General features: G+C 52.4%; 1 protein-coding gene across 3 annotated transcripts in view; it reads left to right on the top strand.

Moving 5' to 3' along the window:
• Clmn (calmin) overlaps window positions 1-11,967 on the top strand; it is an 83,589-nt gene that overhangs the window by 61,401 nt on the left and 10,221 nt on the right. For all 3 annotated transcript variants that reach the window (XM_023719686.1, XM_004635172.2, XM_023719687.1), the window contains exons 4-8: window positions 2,634-2,717; window positions 7,429-7,521; window positions 8,543-8,733; window positions 10,266-10,459; window positions 11,352-11,434. In XM_023719686.1, the coding sequence (XP_023575454.1) occupies window positions 2,634-2,717; window positions 7,429-7,521; window positions 8,543-8,733; window positions 10,266-10,459; window positions 11,352-11,434 (645 nt within the window). The remainder of the gene's footprint in view (window positions 1-2,633; window positions 2,718-7,428; window positions 7,522-8,542; window positions 8,734-10,265; window positions 10,460-11,351; window positions 11,435-11,967) is intronic.

The following is an 11,967-nucleotide window of genomic DNA, read 5'->3' as shown; positions in this document are numbered from 1 at the left end:
GTTGCACCAGTCTACACTCCCACCAGCAGTTGAGAAGGGTTTCCCTTTCCCCACAGCCTCTCCAACATTTGTTGTTGGTTGATTTCTTTATGATAGCCAATCTTTCTTGGGTGAGATAGTATCTCAGTGTTTTAATTTGCATTTCACCGATGGTTAGTGATGTGGAGCATTTTTTCATATATGTATTTGCTTCTTTAATTTCGTTCTCTGAGAAGTGTGTGTTCATCTCAGATGCCCATTTCTGGGTTGGGTCTTTAAATTTAGGGGCCCTAATGTTCTTTAGTTCTTTATAAATTCTAGAGAGCAGACTTTTGTTGGAGTGCTTATTAGTTAAGATTTTTTCAAAGTTTGTGGGTTGTCTTTTCACTTTGTTGATAATTTCTTTTGACATGAAAAAACTTCTCAATAAGAGGTGGTCCCAGTTGTTAATTCTTTCAACTGTTTCCCATGTGATTTGGTTTTCTGTTCATGAACTCTTTGCCTACCCCTATGTCTTCAAGAGTTCCTCCTACTTCTCTTCTAGGAGATTTAGTGTTTCTGTTTTAATGTTCAGTTCTTTAATCCACTTTGACTTTAGTAAAGTGCATGGTGATAGACCTAGGGGAATGTGTCTTATCTGTGGCAAAATACCGAAGATAAATGCCTCGAAGGAAGAAAGGTTTATTTTGACTCCTAGTTGCAGAGGTTGCTGCTGGGCTCTGTGGCTGTGGGCTGTAAGAGCCAGATCCTCATGAAGGTAGCATGTGGCAGTGTCACTGCTCCCCTCATGAGCCCAGAAAGCAAGATGAGAGAGAGGGGAGGTTCAGGTCCCAGCATTCCCTTCAAGTCGCTCTCCCAGTGACATCACTTCCTTCTACTAAGCTCCGCCTCCTGAGGGCTCTGCTACCTCCTAATCCCTGCATAGGTTGGTGACCAGGCCTGTAGCTTGTGGGCTTCAGGGACCCTCTGAGAACCGTGCCATGAGAGTAGGCCTCTGTGCACACCACACACAGACATAGTCCTATGATAGGAACCACTGAAGGCGGGCATCCCTTTGTCAAAGGCATCTTTCTAGAAAAGCAAATATATTTTGGTGAGTATGAGAAAAATGCCCAGTGTTTCAACATGCCTGTGATAGATAAAAGTAGAAACCAGAAAATTAAAGTTTAGCCTGTCGTTATGTGAACTGAACGATAGCTAAGAATCAGAAAGACTGATGACAAGTACTAGGAGCCACCACATCTTGCTGTCTGACTTCCTCAACCCTGGTTGGCTTCTGGAACCTTTTTTCAGGAATCAGTGAAGTTGAATTGTGCAAGCTGGTGACGTTTGCTCCTCTTTGGACATGAGCCGGAGCTCACTGTGATGCAGATGTCAGCCACGTGCAGATTGGTCTTTCTTCGTGCGGTTCTTGGCTTCGAGGACATCTGGGGTCAGATAGTTCTTGGCTGTGGGGAGTTGCCCTGTGCATTGCAGAGTGTACCTTCTAATCACTGACTGTGACTAGCACCCGTGGGCATGGCAACTGAAATGTCCCCGTCAGGCCCATACGTTCTCCAAGGGGGTAAACATCCTGTCCCAAATGCCAGCAGTGTCTAGGTTGAGAATACTTTAGACTCCATGGTGTGGTTTGAGCTTGGGGACACACTGTGCCTGCACAAGTGCAGTGGGGCATCTGTTTGCAGCTGTTGAACCTCAAGAGCCCCAGTTGGGTTCTCAGATCTGCTGTGGCCGGATCTGAACTCATCACCCCCTCTTGTCCCACCCGCTGTTAACCACCCTGAGAAGAGGCTGCACAAATTGGGAGCAGAATTCAAGCAGAGCACACTCAGATGGGGTTTCCTAGCAGGTCAGAAGGCACCAGCTATGTGGTCCCCAACTGGCTTCCTGGAAGAGTGTGTCCCAGCATCTTGTTCGTTGCCCAGCAACTCAGGGTTCCTGCTCTGCTCCCAGAGCCTAGGTGGCAGCCTCCCCAACCTTGGATTCTGCAACCCTGTCAAGAGCAGGCCTGCCCTTCCCCACCAGCTTAGCCCTTCCCAGAGAAGGCTGGTGGACTTACCTGCAGGGGGCGCTTACTCAGGCGCTAGAGAGCGAACATTGTCAGAAGTTCCACATCCTCATCCCCCACTCCCCTCGACCTGAGGTAACTGCACAAAGCCCTGGCCCAAACTCAGAAACATCTGCTGCCCCTGGAGAGGCCTGAGATGATTTAGCAGCTGAGCGGTGATGTGGACGGCTGATTCTGCGGCCCTCACAAAAGCAGCAGGCCAGTGGGGAGACCATGTTCCATGGGGCTCTGGAAAAATGCGCATCTAACAAGCCAGGAGCTGAGCTGGAGCAAAAAATTGGACAAATTTGTCCCTTGGTAGTCCATTTCAGTTCCCCCATTCACCAATGCCATGAGTTAAGTCCCGGGTACTGTAAATAAGGCAGACCTCTGGGGCCCTTGGTGTCATGGTTGCTCAGCCCGAGATGCACGTGTATGGGTTTGGTCACAGGCCAAGTGGGTTTTAGCCACGAGCCCCTAACTTTGTCCAGAAACTCATATGGAAAAGGTGAACCAGAGGGAAAGCGCAGCCCGCCTTGCCCTTGGGAGTTCCAGAGTGCCTTCGTGGGCTGAGCTGGCTTGTCTTGTTCTGTTTTCTTTTTTACAGCTGCATGAGTACAAGTCCTCCTCACATCGGATTTTTCGCTTGAACAACATAGCGAAAGCACTTACCTTTCTGGAGGAAAGCAATGTGAGTGTTTGAGGCACATCTTGTTGACAAACTTATCTGGGAGGAGGAGGAGTAGCTTACAGTTTAGTGCTGGTCCTGGGAGAAGTGTGGAAAGGGCAGCTGGCTAATTGGTCAAACCTGAGCGCTGAAGGACTGGAAGTGACTTAGAGAATCCACCCATTAGGGAGACAGCCCACCCCATATCCATCAGGATTAGGGCTCCAGGCACAGTCAGTTGTAGTGGGCCAGAGCTGCTGACGGCTCTCCTCAAGTCTTTGGGATTACTTGACCTCTTTTAGGTCTTGGAGTGAGGGTGAGGTGATATGGGGGCATCAGACTTTCTCCTGAGACATAGGGAGAGAATGGACTTCCAGTGCCCACGAAGCAGCATTCCTGCACCCTCCCCCTTGCTCCAGCTGTCTGCACGCCATTGCTTGCTCTTCTGTTTGGCAGTCTGGTTTGTGTCTTTCCCAGATGGGAGGGCGCAGCCTGGGGTGAAATTCCCAGTCTCCCCTTTCATTACACTCTGCCATGAATCTGGGTTAGAAGTCTTGGGCTCGCCTGATGTCTCTGCACTCAGTAAAACTTTCTCTCAAGTCTGAGTCACTCAGGCTTCTTCATGGTGACAGAAGCTGGTGCTGGCTGGTTTCAGCAGAAGAAGAACTTGTTGAAAGGATGCCAAGTGCTTCCTGGATGACCTCAAAGACTAGAGGACCCCGGCTGGAGCCTGGGAGTGCGACCCAGGGGTGCACTGTGCTTTGTAGCCAAAATGTTGACATAACGCAGAAGCCCTTCAGCCAAAAATTGGGTCAATAAAAGGTGGTCTGTTGGTACTGAGGAGTGTTACTGGGCCTGGAAAAGAGGGAGGCCCTGATAGGGGGGCCCTGACACGTACTGCTGCATCATGGATGAGCTGTGAGTGTACTCTGCTACGTGAGGAAGGGCTGGGGCAAAGCAGGGTATGGTGGTGCATGCCTGGAATCCCATCACTTGGGAGGCTGAGGCAGGGGGATCACTAGGAGTTCAAGGCCACCTTCTGCTACCTATGGAGTTCAAGGTGAGCCTAGACCACGCAGCAAAACCCTGTCTCAGAAACAAGCACAACAACCTGCAAAACCACGTATTGTATGCTTTCACTCAAGTGAGCTGCCTAGGACAGGGAAATTTCTAGAGACAGGAAGTAGGTAAGTGATAGCTTAGTGCTGAGGAAGACAGGGGCGAGCCAGAGGGTACAGGGCTTCCTTCAGGGTGATGAACATGTGCTAGCATTGGCTGCGGGGAGCTTGCCCATGTCTGTGTGATACCACTGAATGGGCAGATTGAACGGAGCGTCAGTTATTTCTCAGTGAAACTGTTGAGCAAGACGGCATCCCTGGATTCATTGAAGGGCACCCTTTCTGGAGCATCATTTCCACCGACAGCCTCTGCTGGAGTTCATATCAGCCCAGAGCTGAGAGAGTAACTGTTCCAGCTTCCTGTCCTGGCTTCCGCACTCACGTGCCGACTGTGGAGCTCTCTGAATAGAGGTGACGGAAGCCGAGGCTGTCCGGAAGTGCTGGTGCAGACGCCGTGTGCTGCTCAAGCCAGTGCTGCCAGGTGAGGCCTCCTCAGCACAGCCCTGACCACCTGGCGGGGACTCCTTACTTGCCCTCCAGCCTGAGCTGGCTTAGGAGCACACTCCTGCTTTGTTAGCCGCTGCAGCACAGGGTCTGGTCTCCTCAGGCAGACTGTCTCCTGCACATGTCAGAGGTGCCCAGGTCAGTCAGGGTTTGTGGTCAGCAGCCATCAGTTCACCTGCTGAGTGTCTCCTGTGAGCCTGGGGCTGTGCTGTGTCAGGGACAAACAACTGCCTTAGAAACACATCTGAGCCTTCGAGATGCTTAGGCAGGACCTTGTGTGGACAGCGTGCCACGCCTCCTCTGGGCCAGGAAGGTGAGCAGTGATCCCGCAAGCCCAGCAGGCAGGGGTAAGGGGGTGCTGCGGCAGGGGACGGCTCTGCACCGAGGCATGTGACGAGGACAAGCGGAGCCATGGCTTGGGAAGGCCTGGTGTCTGTAATCTGGGAGCTGAACTTTCTCAAACTGCAGTGGACCGTCAAAATTGCTTCTCCTCTCTCTTCGCTCAGCATGTAACGATCTCGAAATACCTCAGGTATGGGTGCATGCCAGCCTCGGGCCTTAGCTTGACAGGCAGGGAGGCACGAGGAGCGAGATGGAAACGGGCTTTCGGGTGCCATCTTTTCTGTCCCAGCCTCGGAATCCACAAAAGCCTTAGAGGAGCTCTCCTTGGTCTTCCTATCTGGCTGTCCCAGTCCAGGAAAGACAGGGCTCAGGGGCTCCACAGGGGAAGAGCGATAGCCGGATGTGCTGATGACCTCGATGCTGCAGACTCTGGGGCTGCCGGTGAGTTCCCCGCTTTCCCCACAAGCGCACCTCACAGAGTGGGACGGGCTGGCCCACAGACCAGCGAATCCTTCAGCTTGAGACTTGTCTCCTTTGTCTACAAAGTGGGCACAGTATGAACATTAAAAGAATGAATGGCAGGTGGGCAGTGCTCCGCTGGGGACCATTTATCCTAAGGCCCCTCAGTTACCACACACCAGGGAGAAAGAATCATCTCATAAACCAGTTGACCCATCAGCTGCCAGTTGCAAAACCAGCTGAGTTTAAAGCAAGAGGTCAAGGACGTTTGCCGTGAAGCTCTTAACAGCCCTGGCTGTGAAAGTGCTGTCTCACCACGGAAAAGGAGAAGTGATCAGATCCCTGAGGAGATCTCTGGAACGCCTGCTCCTGGGCGTGGACCTCCTGCAGCCACACCTTCCCTCAGTCCAGCAAGGTGCTTTCTTCTCTTATGTGGGCTTCTCCAGAGCCACCTGCTGCCCACTCAGCCCTCGCCTTCCCACTCTCAAGATGGGCCCTGTCACGTCCAAGGATCCCCCCCAGGCAGCTCTGGAGCCTCAGCTTGGGGCCACGGCTGTCCCTCGTCATTTCGACTTCCTCCACGTAGCATGACTGCAAGGATGGTGGAGGTGGCTCCCTGCTTTGATCCCTGGGCCAGACTGTGTACCCTAAGCCACAGGAATGGGGAGCTGTCAAAGGTGGGGTTTCGCAAGTGATTCGTCATGTGGGATGTGTGCTGGTGACACATGTGGATGGAGTGCTGGACCTGAATGTGACCGGCTGTGTTCTTCACAGTATTGACAACTTCCTTCCTGGCCGCCCATCTGCCAGTGATGAGTCTGTGTTGTCTGAGTTATATTCTTGGCATCAGCCCCCAAAACAGACTTCATCCAGGGAGCTGGCCGTCTCCCTGTCTCCTTCGATTAGGGAAGCCCAATCTCAGGATCGGTGTTGTCAGACACCTGGGACAAGCTGATAGGATCAGAGACCAGAGTCAACCAATTTAGCAAGCCAAGGTGGGAAAGGAGGGAAAGGGGTGATGAGGAATGAAAAGCTTTTCTATGAAACATTCTCTCCCCTTTTTTCTTATCTTCCCCTAGTGTCCCAGGCGGAATCTTGTGGTGTGGGTTTCAGAGTCTGTTGGGTGGGGCTTCCCTGGCTTCTCTCTCTCCTGGTCTGTTCAGTTGCAAGAGGTTCCTGAGACCCAGGTGGCCTGCAGAGCCCTCCTTGTGCTCTGGCCTTGCTCTCCTTGCGCTCTGGCCTCACCCTCCTTTTCAGGGAGGTTTGCAGGGAGGCCTGAGCCACCGCTGAGATGTTGTTTCCCAGCGAAATGATGACTCGCAGCCATCATCCTCCAATTCTAGCAGACATAGGAGCCATGTGGCTGTTCAAGTGCAGATCGGTGTGAGAAGGAATTTGCATTTTGGGCTCGCTCCCAGGGGATGGTGCAGCTGGGCCAGGGCTACACTTGGCCTTAGGGATTTACTAAGAGCAACACCCTGTGATCAGAACTTTCAAAAAATTTACTTGGTGCAGGGTTTCATTATGCAACTCAGACTCATAGTGATCCTCCTGTTTTCAGCCTCCTCAGTCCTGGGATTACAGGCATGTGCCACTATGCCCCATCTCAGTGGCAGGCTCAGCACACCCAGGGCTGGGGCCTGTGTGGCATGTGGTGCCGGGGATCGAATCCTCGTCCTTGCACTTGCCTAAGCAGGCGCTTAGTCCACTGAGCTATCTCGCCAGCCTGAACTTTAGAAGTAAATAAAGAGGTAACTCCACAAGGTGCCTACAGCTCACACCGTGGAGCTGTGCAGTAGGGTGCTTGGTAATGCTGGGTATAAACTGTATCCCAGGTCACTCTTGCCCATTGGCCTGGGATGGTAGGTACCAGCCTGTGTTTGTGCCAGGCTGTGGAAATCTGGAGGTCCGATGGCCCCAGTGCAGCATGCACACAGACCTCTGAGCACAGCTGTTTCGAGCACAGCAGGAACCTTAGGAATGATGTGGGTCAGGGTGTGTTATACTTAACCTCTCTGAAACGTCCTTGTGAGCTAGACAGCGGGTGGAAACACCCATGCTCTAGGGTTGTTGGGAGGATAAACTGAGGCAATTCCTGCAAGGGCTTAGGATAGTGTCTGCTCACAGTGAGCACAATGTACATGTTCATTAAACACACACTGGCACGCCAAGTGTCCCTGAAAGGTGGCCTTGGGCAGTGTTAGGTGGCACAGGGTGGGCTGAGAGACAGGCTTACGAAGCCAGCAGAAATAACCCAGGCCCGCAGCCCTGGAAAGGGCATCCTCTTAAGTGCATAAAGTGCTTCTCTCCAGGTCAAGCTGGTGAGCATCGATGCAGCAGAAATAGCGGACGGCAACCCCTCCCTGGTTCTCGGGCTGATATGGAACATCATCCTCTTCTTCCAGGTAAAATCGCTTCCCTTCCCTACTGCACAGTAACCGCCTTGGTCTGCTTAATTCCGACAGAACAGCCTGCATCCAGATCAAGGGAGACAGGAGGCGTAGTTCCCACCGCTTCACTTTTCGCTGAAAAAGAACTGAGATGTAGAAAGAGTTTGGGTCGTTGTTTAGTGATTGCCCCCAGAGTAGAAGGGATCCAGTCCAGGAAGATTTGACCCTCTGGTTACTCTGTGTGACCATTGAGCTTAAGAAGAAGCTCTCTTTCTAAGTCATAGTTTCCATATGTGTGAAGTAGCAGGCATGGTTCTCAGGTGTAATTGTCAAGAAAAGCCAGGTGGAAGAGCTCCTGGTTTGTGTAGGATTCAAGGAAGTTCCCATCTGCTTTCAAACTTCCTGAGAGATGCTGGACATGTCTTAAAAGACAACGCCGTAGGTCTACCTTTTGGTAGATGTCTGTTGAGTTTTTGCAGGATGCCAAGTGCTGGTACACACGGCCCTGTCCTTGTAGCCTTCTAGGATCACAGACAAGAGGACGGGGGCACTTACCTCAGATGGGGTGATGAGGAAAACTCCCGGGAGGAAGTGATCAGAGCTGGGTGTTGAAGGCTCAGTAGATTCCAAAGCCCACTGCTGCTCAGGCCTGCTGTATGTATGAGTCTCTTGTTGAAATGCAGATTCTGGCTCCATTGGCAGGTCTGGGCTGGGCCTGCATTTCTCACAAGCATCCCATCCCGTGATAGGAGTAGGAAGTGAGGGAAAAGGACCTATGGGTCAGGACAGGATGACCTGGAGGGCCGAGGCTGGCCCTGCTGCAGGCTGGACGGGGAAGCTGCCCCCCACGCAGTGCAGTTACGGCACGTCATGCCACGTGCCCCAGCCCTGCTGGCAGACTGTGCTGCTCCCACCTGAGTGCCTGCCCTGCATGACCTGGTTCCCCAGCGTGTGCTCTGGGCCGGCTGAGACGGTGGAGCTGCCCGCTGCGTAGCTGTGTGTGCTGCTAGTGTCCTAAGTGCCGTTCTCCTTCCAGATTAAGGAGCTCACGGGCAACCTCAGCAGGAGCTCCCCGTCTTCCAGCCTGTCGCCAGGCTCGGGAGGCACAGACTCGGACTCCTCCTACCCACCTACCCCGACGGCGGAAAGGAACGCGGCCATAGCAGTGAAGGACCAGAGGAAAGCCATCAGGACGCTGCTGGCGTGGGTGCAGAGGAAGACGAGGAAGTGAGCGGCAGCCCCTCCGGCCGGGGGTGGGCAGAGAGGAGACACCCACCTGCTGGTCACAGCCATGTGTGCCCGGGGATACACACACACACACACACACACACACACACACACACACAAGTACATGCAGGAATGCACACGTCCTGTTGCACACATGGAAGCTTTTGTGGGGATCTGAGAACACGTGCGAGGTTACTGTTGAGCACCAAAGCATCTTTCAGAGTCTGGGCCTCTTTAAAAATAATAAAAAAGGCTATGACCTACTTCCGGTCAAGCGTGGCCCACCCCAAGCTCAGACAGGTGAACTGGACCGACGCCCAGCCTCCTGTGGGCCCCATGCCAACGAGGATCGCATCCACAGCCTTTTCCTGGTAGTCCCCGAGCCCTGGGCAGCATGCCAGGGCCCTGTGCAGGGAGCCACACCCACACAAGGTCACTGAGCTCTCCAGTCTTGCATGCAAATGGGGACTCACATTTGCTGCCTTCCAGCCTAGGCAGGAAATGAAACAAAGTCTGAGAAGAGGCTTGTACCTGGCCAGCTCCCAGGAAGCACTTAACAGTCTGGGTCTTGGCTCTTTGCTGTTGGGAAAGAAGAGTGGAAGAGAAGTTGGATCTTCGGGGTTCTGTTGAAGGCTGTGGTGTGAAAGATTAGTTGATTAATGAGAACAACTGATTGATGTTGGTTAAAAATAAATCCACCAGTGTCATGGTGACACATACTTCCGTCCTAACACTTGAGAGGCCGAGGCAGGAGGGTCGCTATGTTTGAGCCCGTCTAGTTTACATAGTTAGTTCAAGGTCAAACACAAAACAAAAACAAAATACCATTTCAGCGATGAGGTTGCATTGTCAGGGGCATTCTAAGGGAATCAGTGCCTGGCGGACTTCTCTTTGTGTCTGTCCCTTTCAGAGTCATAGTTTCACCTATATTAATAATGATGGTGGGGCTGGGAAGATGGCTCAGTGGAATAAATGCTTCCCTGGCAAGCGCAAGGGCCTGAGTTCAATCCCTGGTTCTGCAAAAAAAAAAAATAATAATAATAATAATAATGATAATGGCGGCTGCCGTTTAGCGAGAAGCACCTGTTCTGCACACTGGGCTGACCATAGGGCTTGACCATTCTTAGGAGCCAACCTCGTGCTTTCCCCATACTGGCCCCCCCAAGCAGGGATGCCTGTTTTACAGCAGAGGAGTTTGAGGCGCCGAGAGGGCACAGAGCTGGGAGTGTAGAGTGGCGACTGAGGGGCAAATGCAGCCTCTCTGTTGAGCTCCGTTGCACTGTGCTCCCTCATCCTCTTCATTGCCAGTGTTGCCTGTGTCAGGCACAGTGTGCCCAGTTGCGCTTTGTGTGGGACTCAGGTCTTTTTGTCCCCATATGGTGTGTACCCCAGGAGGTTTGTCTGCAGGTGGGAATGCCAGGGCTCAGGCCAGGTCAGCTGTGTCCGCGAGATTGTTAGCGCCAAGCCCTGAGAGCTGCTGCGTGCTGCCCTCCCGTCTCAAGCCCACTGTGGCTGCCGCTCTTTTCCTCTAGATATGGCGTGGCAGTGCAGGACTTTGCAGGCAGCTGGAGGAGTGGGCTGGCTTTCCTGGCGGTGGTCAAGGCCATCGACCCCAGCCTGGTGGACATGAAGCAGGCCCTGGAGGAGTCTCCGCGGGAAAACCTGGAAAGGGCCTTCCAAGTTGCGCATGATGCCCTGCACATCCCCAGGCTCCTGGAGCCGGAAGGTGCGCTGATTCTCCTCTTCCTGTTTTTTCGCTTTGTCTTGCGTTGCAGATCTACCACCTGGTGTTCCAAGCTGGGAAATGCAGAAAAAGCTAGTGTAGAATTTTTTTTTCTGTATCCCAATATGTTTCTATTGCATTTAGTTATAATATCTTTTCCATAATTGGTATCATTCTGTAGATGTGCAATTTTGTCTCTTCATGTAGCATGCAAGTATTTTGCATACTTGTACAAAGTCCTTGTTATTGCTTTCCCTTGGTGTATAATAGGCCCTCTTAAAAGACTTACTGAAGTTTACTCAGCTCTTCCATTCCTGCTGGCCTCTGAAGTTGTTTAATGACTAAGCACTTGTCCTCTGGCATAGTGGCACGTGCCTGTAATCTCAGCTGCTCGGAGGCTGAGGCAGAAGGATCACTAATTCAAGACCACCTTGGGCATCTGCATCTTAGTGAGACCCTGTCTCAAAATAAAAAAGGGCTGGGGTGTAGCTCTGTGGTAGACTTTGGACCTGAGTCCAGGTAGGATGAGTCAGGGAACGGTGGCTTTTGTAAGCACAGTGCAGTGGCCGTCTTCCTGTGCACAGCTCTGCCTACAGCTCAGATTATTTGCTGGAGAGCCCATCTTCAAGAAATTTGATGTCCTACGTGAGCTTGGCATACCTGGGGCTTCCGAGGCAGCATGTGGGGTGCCCATGACACCAGTGGAAAGGAATCAGTTCCTTTATTCTTCAGCCAGCTGGGAGATGCTGGTCACACGCTTCATCCTCTGAGCCTACATTTCCTCCTGTGAGAAAGAAAAAGAAAAACCCCAAGTGTGCTGTGGGCTCCTTCACCACCGAGCATCCCCTGGAAAGCGGTGTCTGCGTGGCCTGCTAACGCATGTCTCTCTCTGCAGACATTATGGTTGACGTGCCAGACGAGCAGTCCGTCGTGACCTACGTGGCGCAGTTCCTAGAACGTTTCCCCGAGCTGGAAGCCGTATGTTTGCTTTCCTTGCCTCTCCCAGAAAGCGCACACGTCCCTGGCTGGTCACCAGGCGTGGCGAGCTTGGGTTCTGACCGTCTTGGCAGCCAGCGGTGACAACTGCTTGAGTTCCTTACTTTGCCACGTATCAATTTCTAAATTATCCTGGGTATACATGCAGCTGGAAGGTGGGTTGGAAATTAGGTCTCTTCCCGTACCAAACTTGATACTGCATAACAGCTCACTCTGCGGAGCCCCCAGGGACCCCATGACAACTACCCCAGTGACCCCTTGCACCTAGCTGCAGCTTTCAGATGTCCCCCACATGTCACATTCCCACTGCAGACACCAAGCCTGTGCAGAACAAAGCACAGCCAGCCCATGGCAGAGAACATAGCTGCTTCCCAGACGAGCACCAGAGGCAGCGCTGATCCTCTTGGCTTCATCAGGACTTGATCAGCGTTGTGCTGCTTTTTTTTTTTTTTTTTTTTTTTTGTAGGCATACCAGGGATTTAACTTAGGACCTTGCACTTGTCAAGTAGGTGCTT

This window comes from Octodon degus, unplaced genomic scaffold (assembly GCF_000260255.1).
Source record: "Octodon degus isolate 3935 unplaced genomic scaffold, OctDeg1.0 scaffold00070, whole genome shotgun sequence".
Taxonomy (NCBI): domain Eukaryota; kingdom Metazoa; phylum Chordata; class Mammalia; order Rodentia; family Octodontidae; genus Octodon; species Octodon degus.
This window is presented reverse-complemented; position numbering and strand designations above follow the sequence as displayed.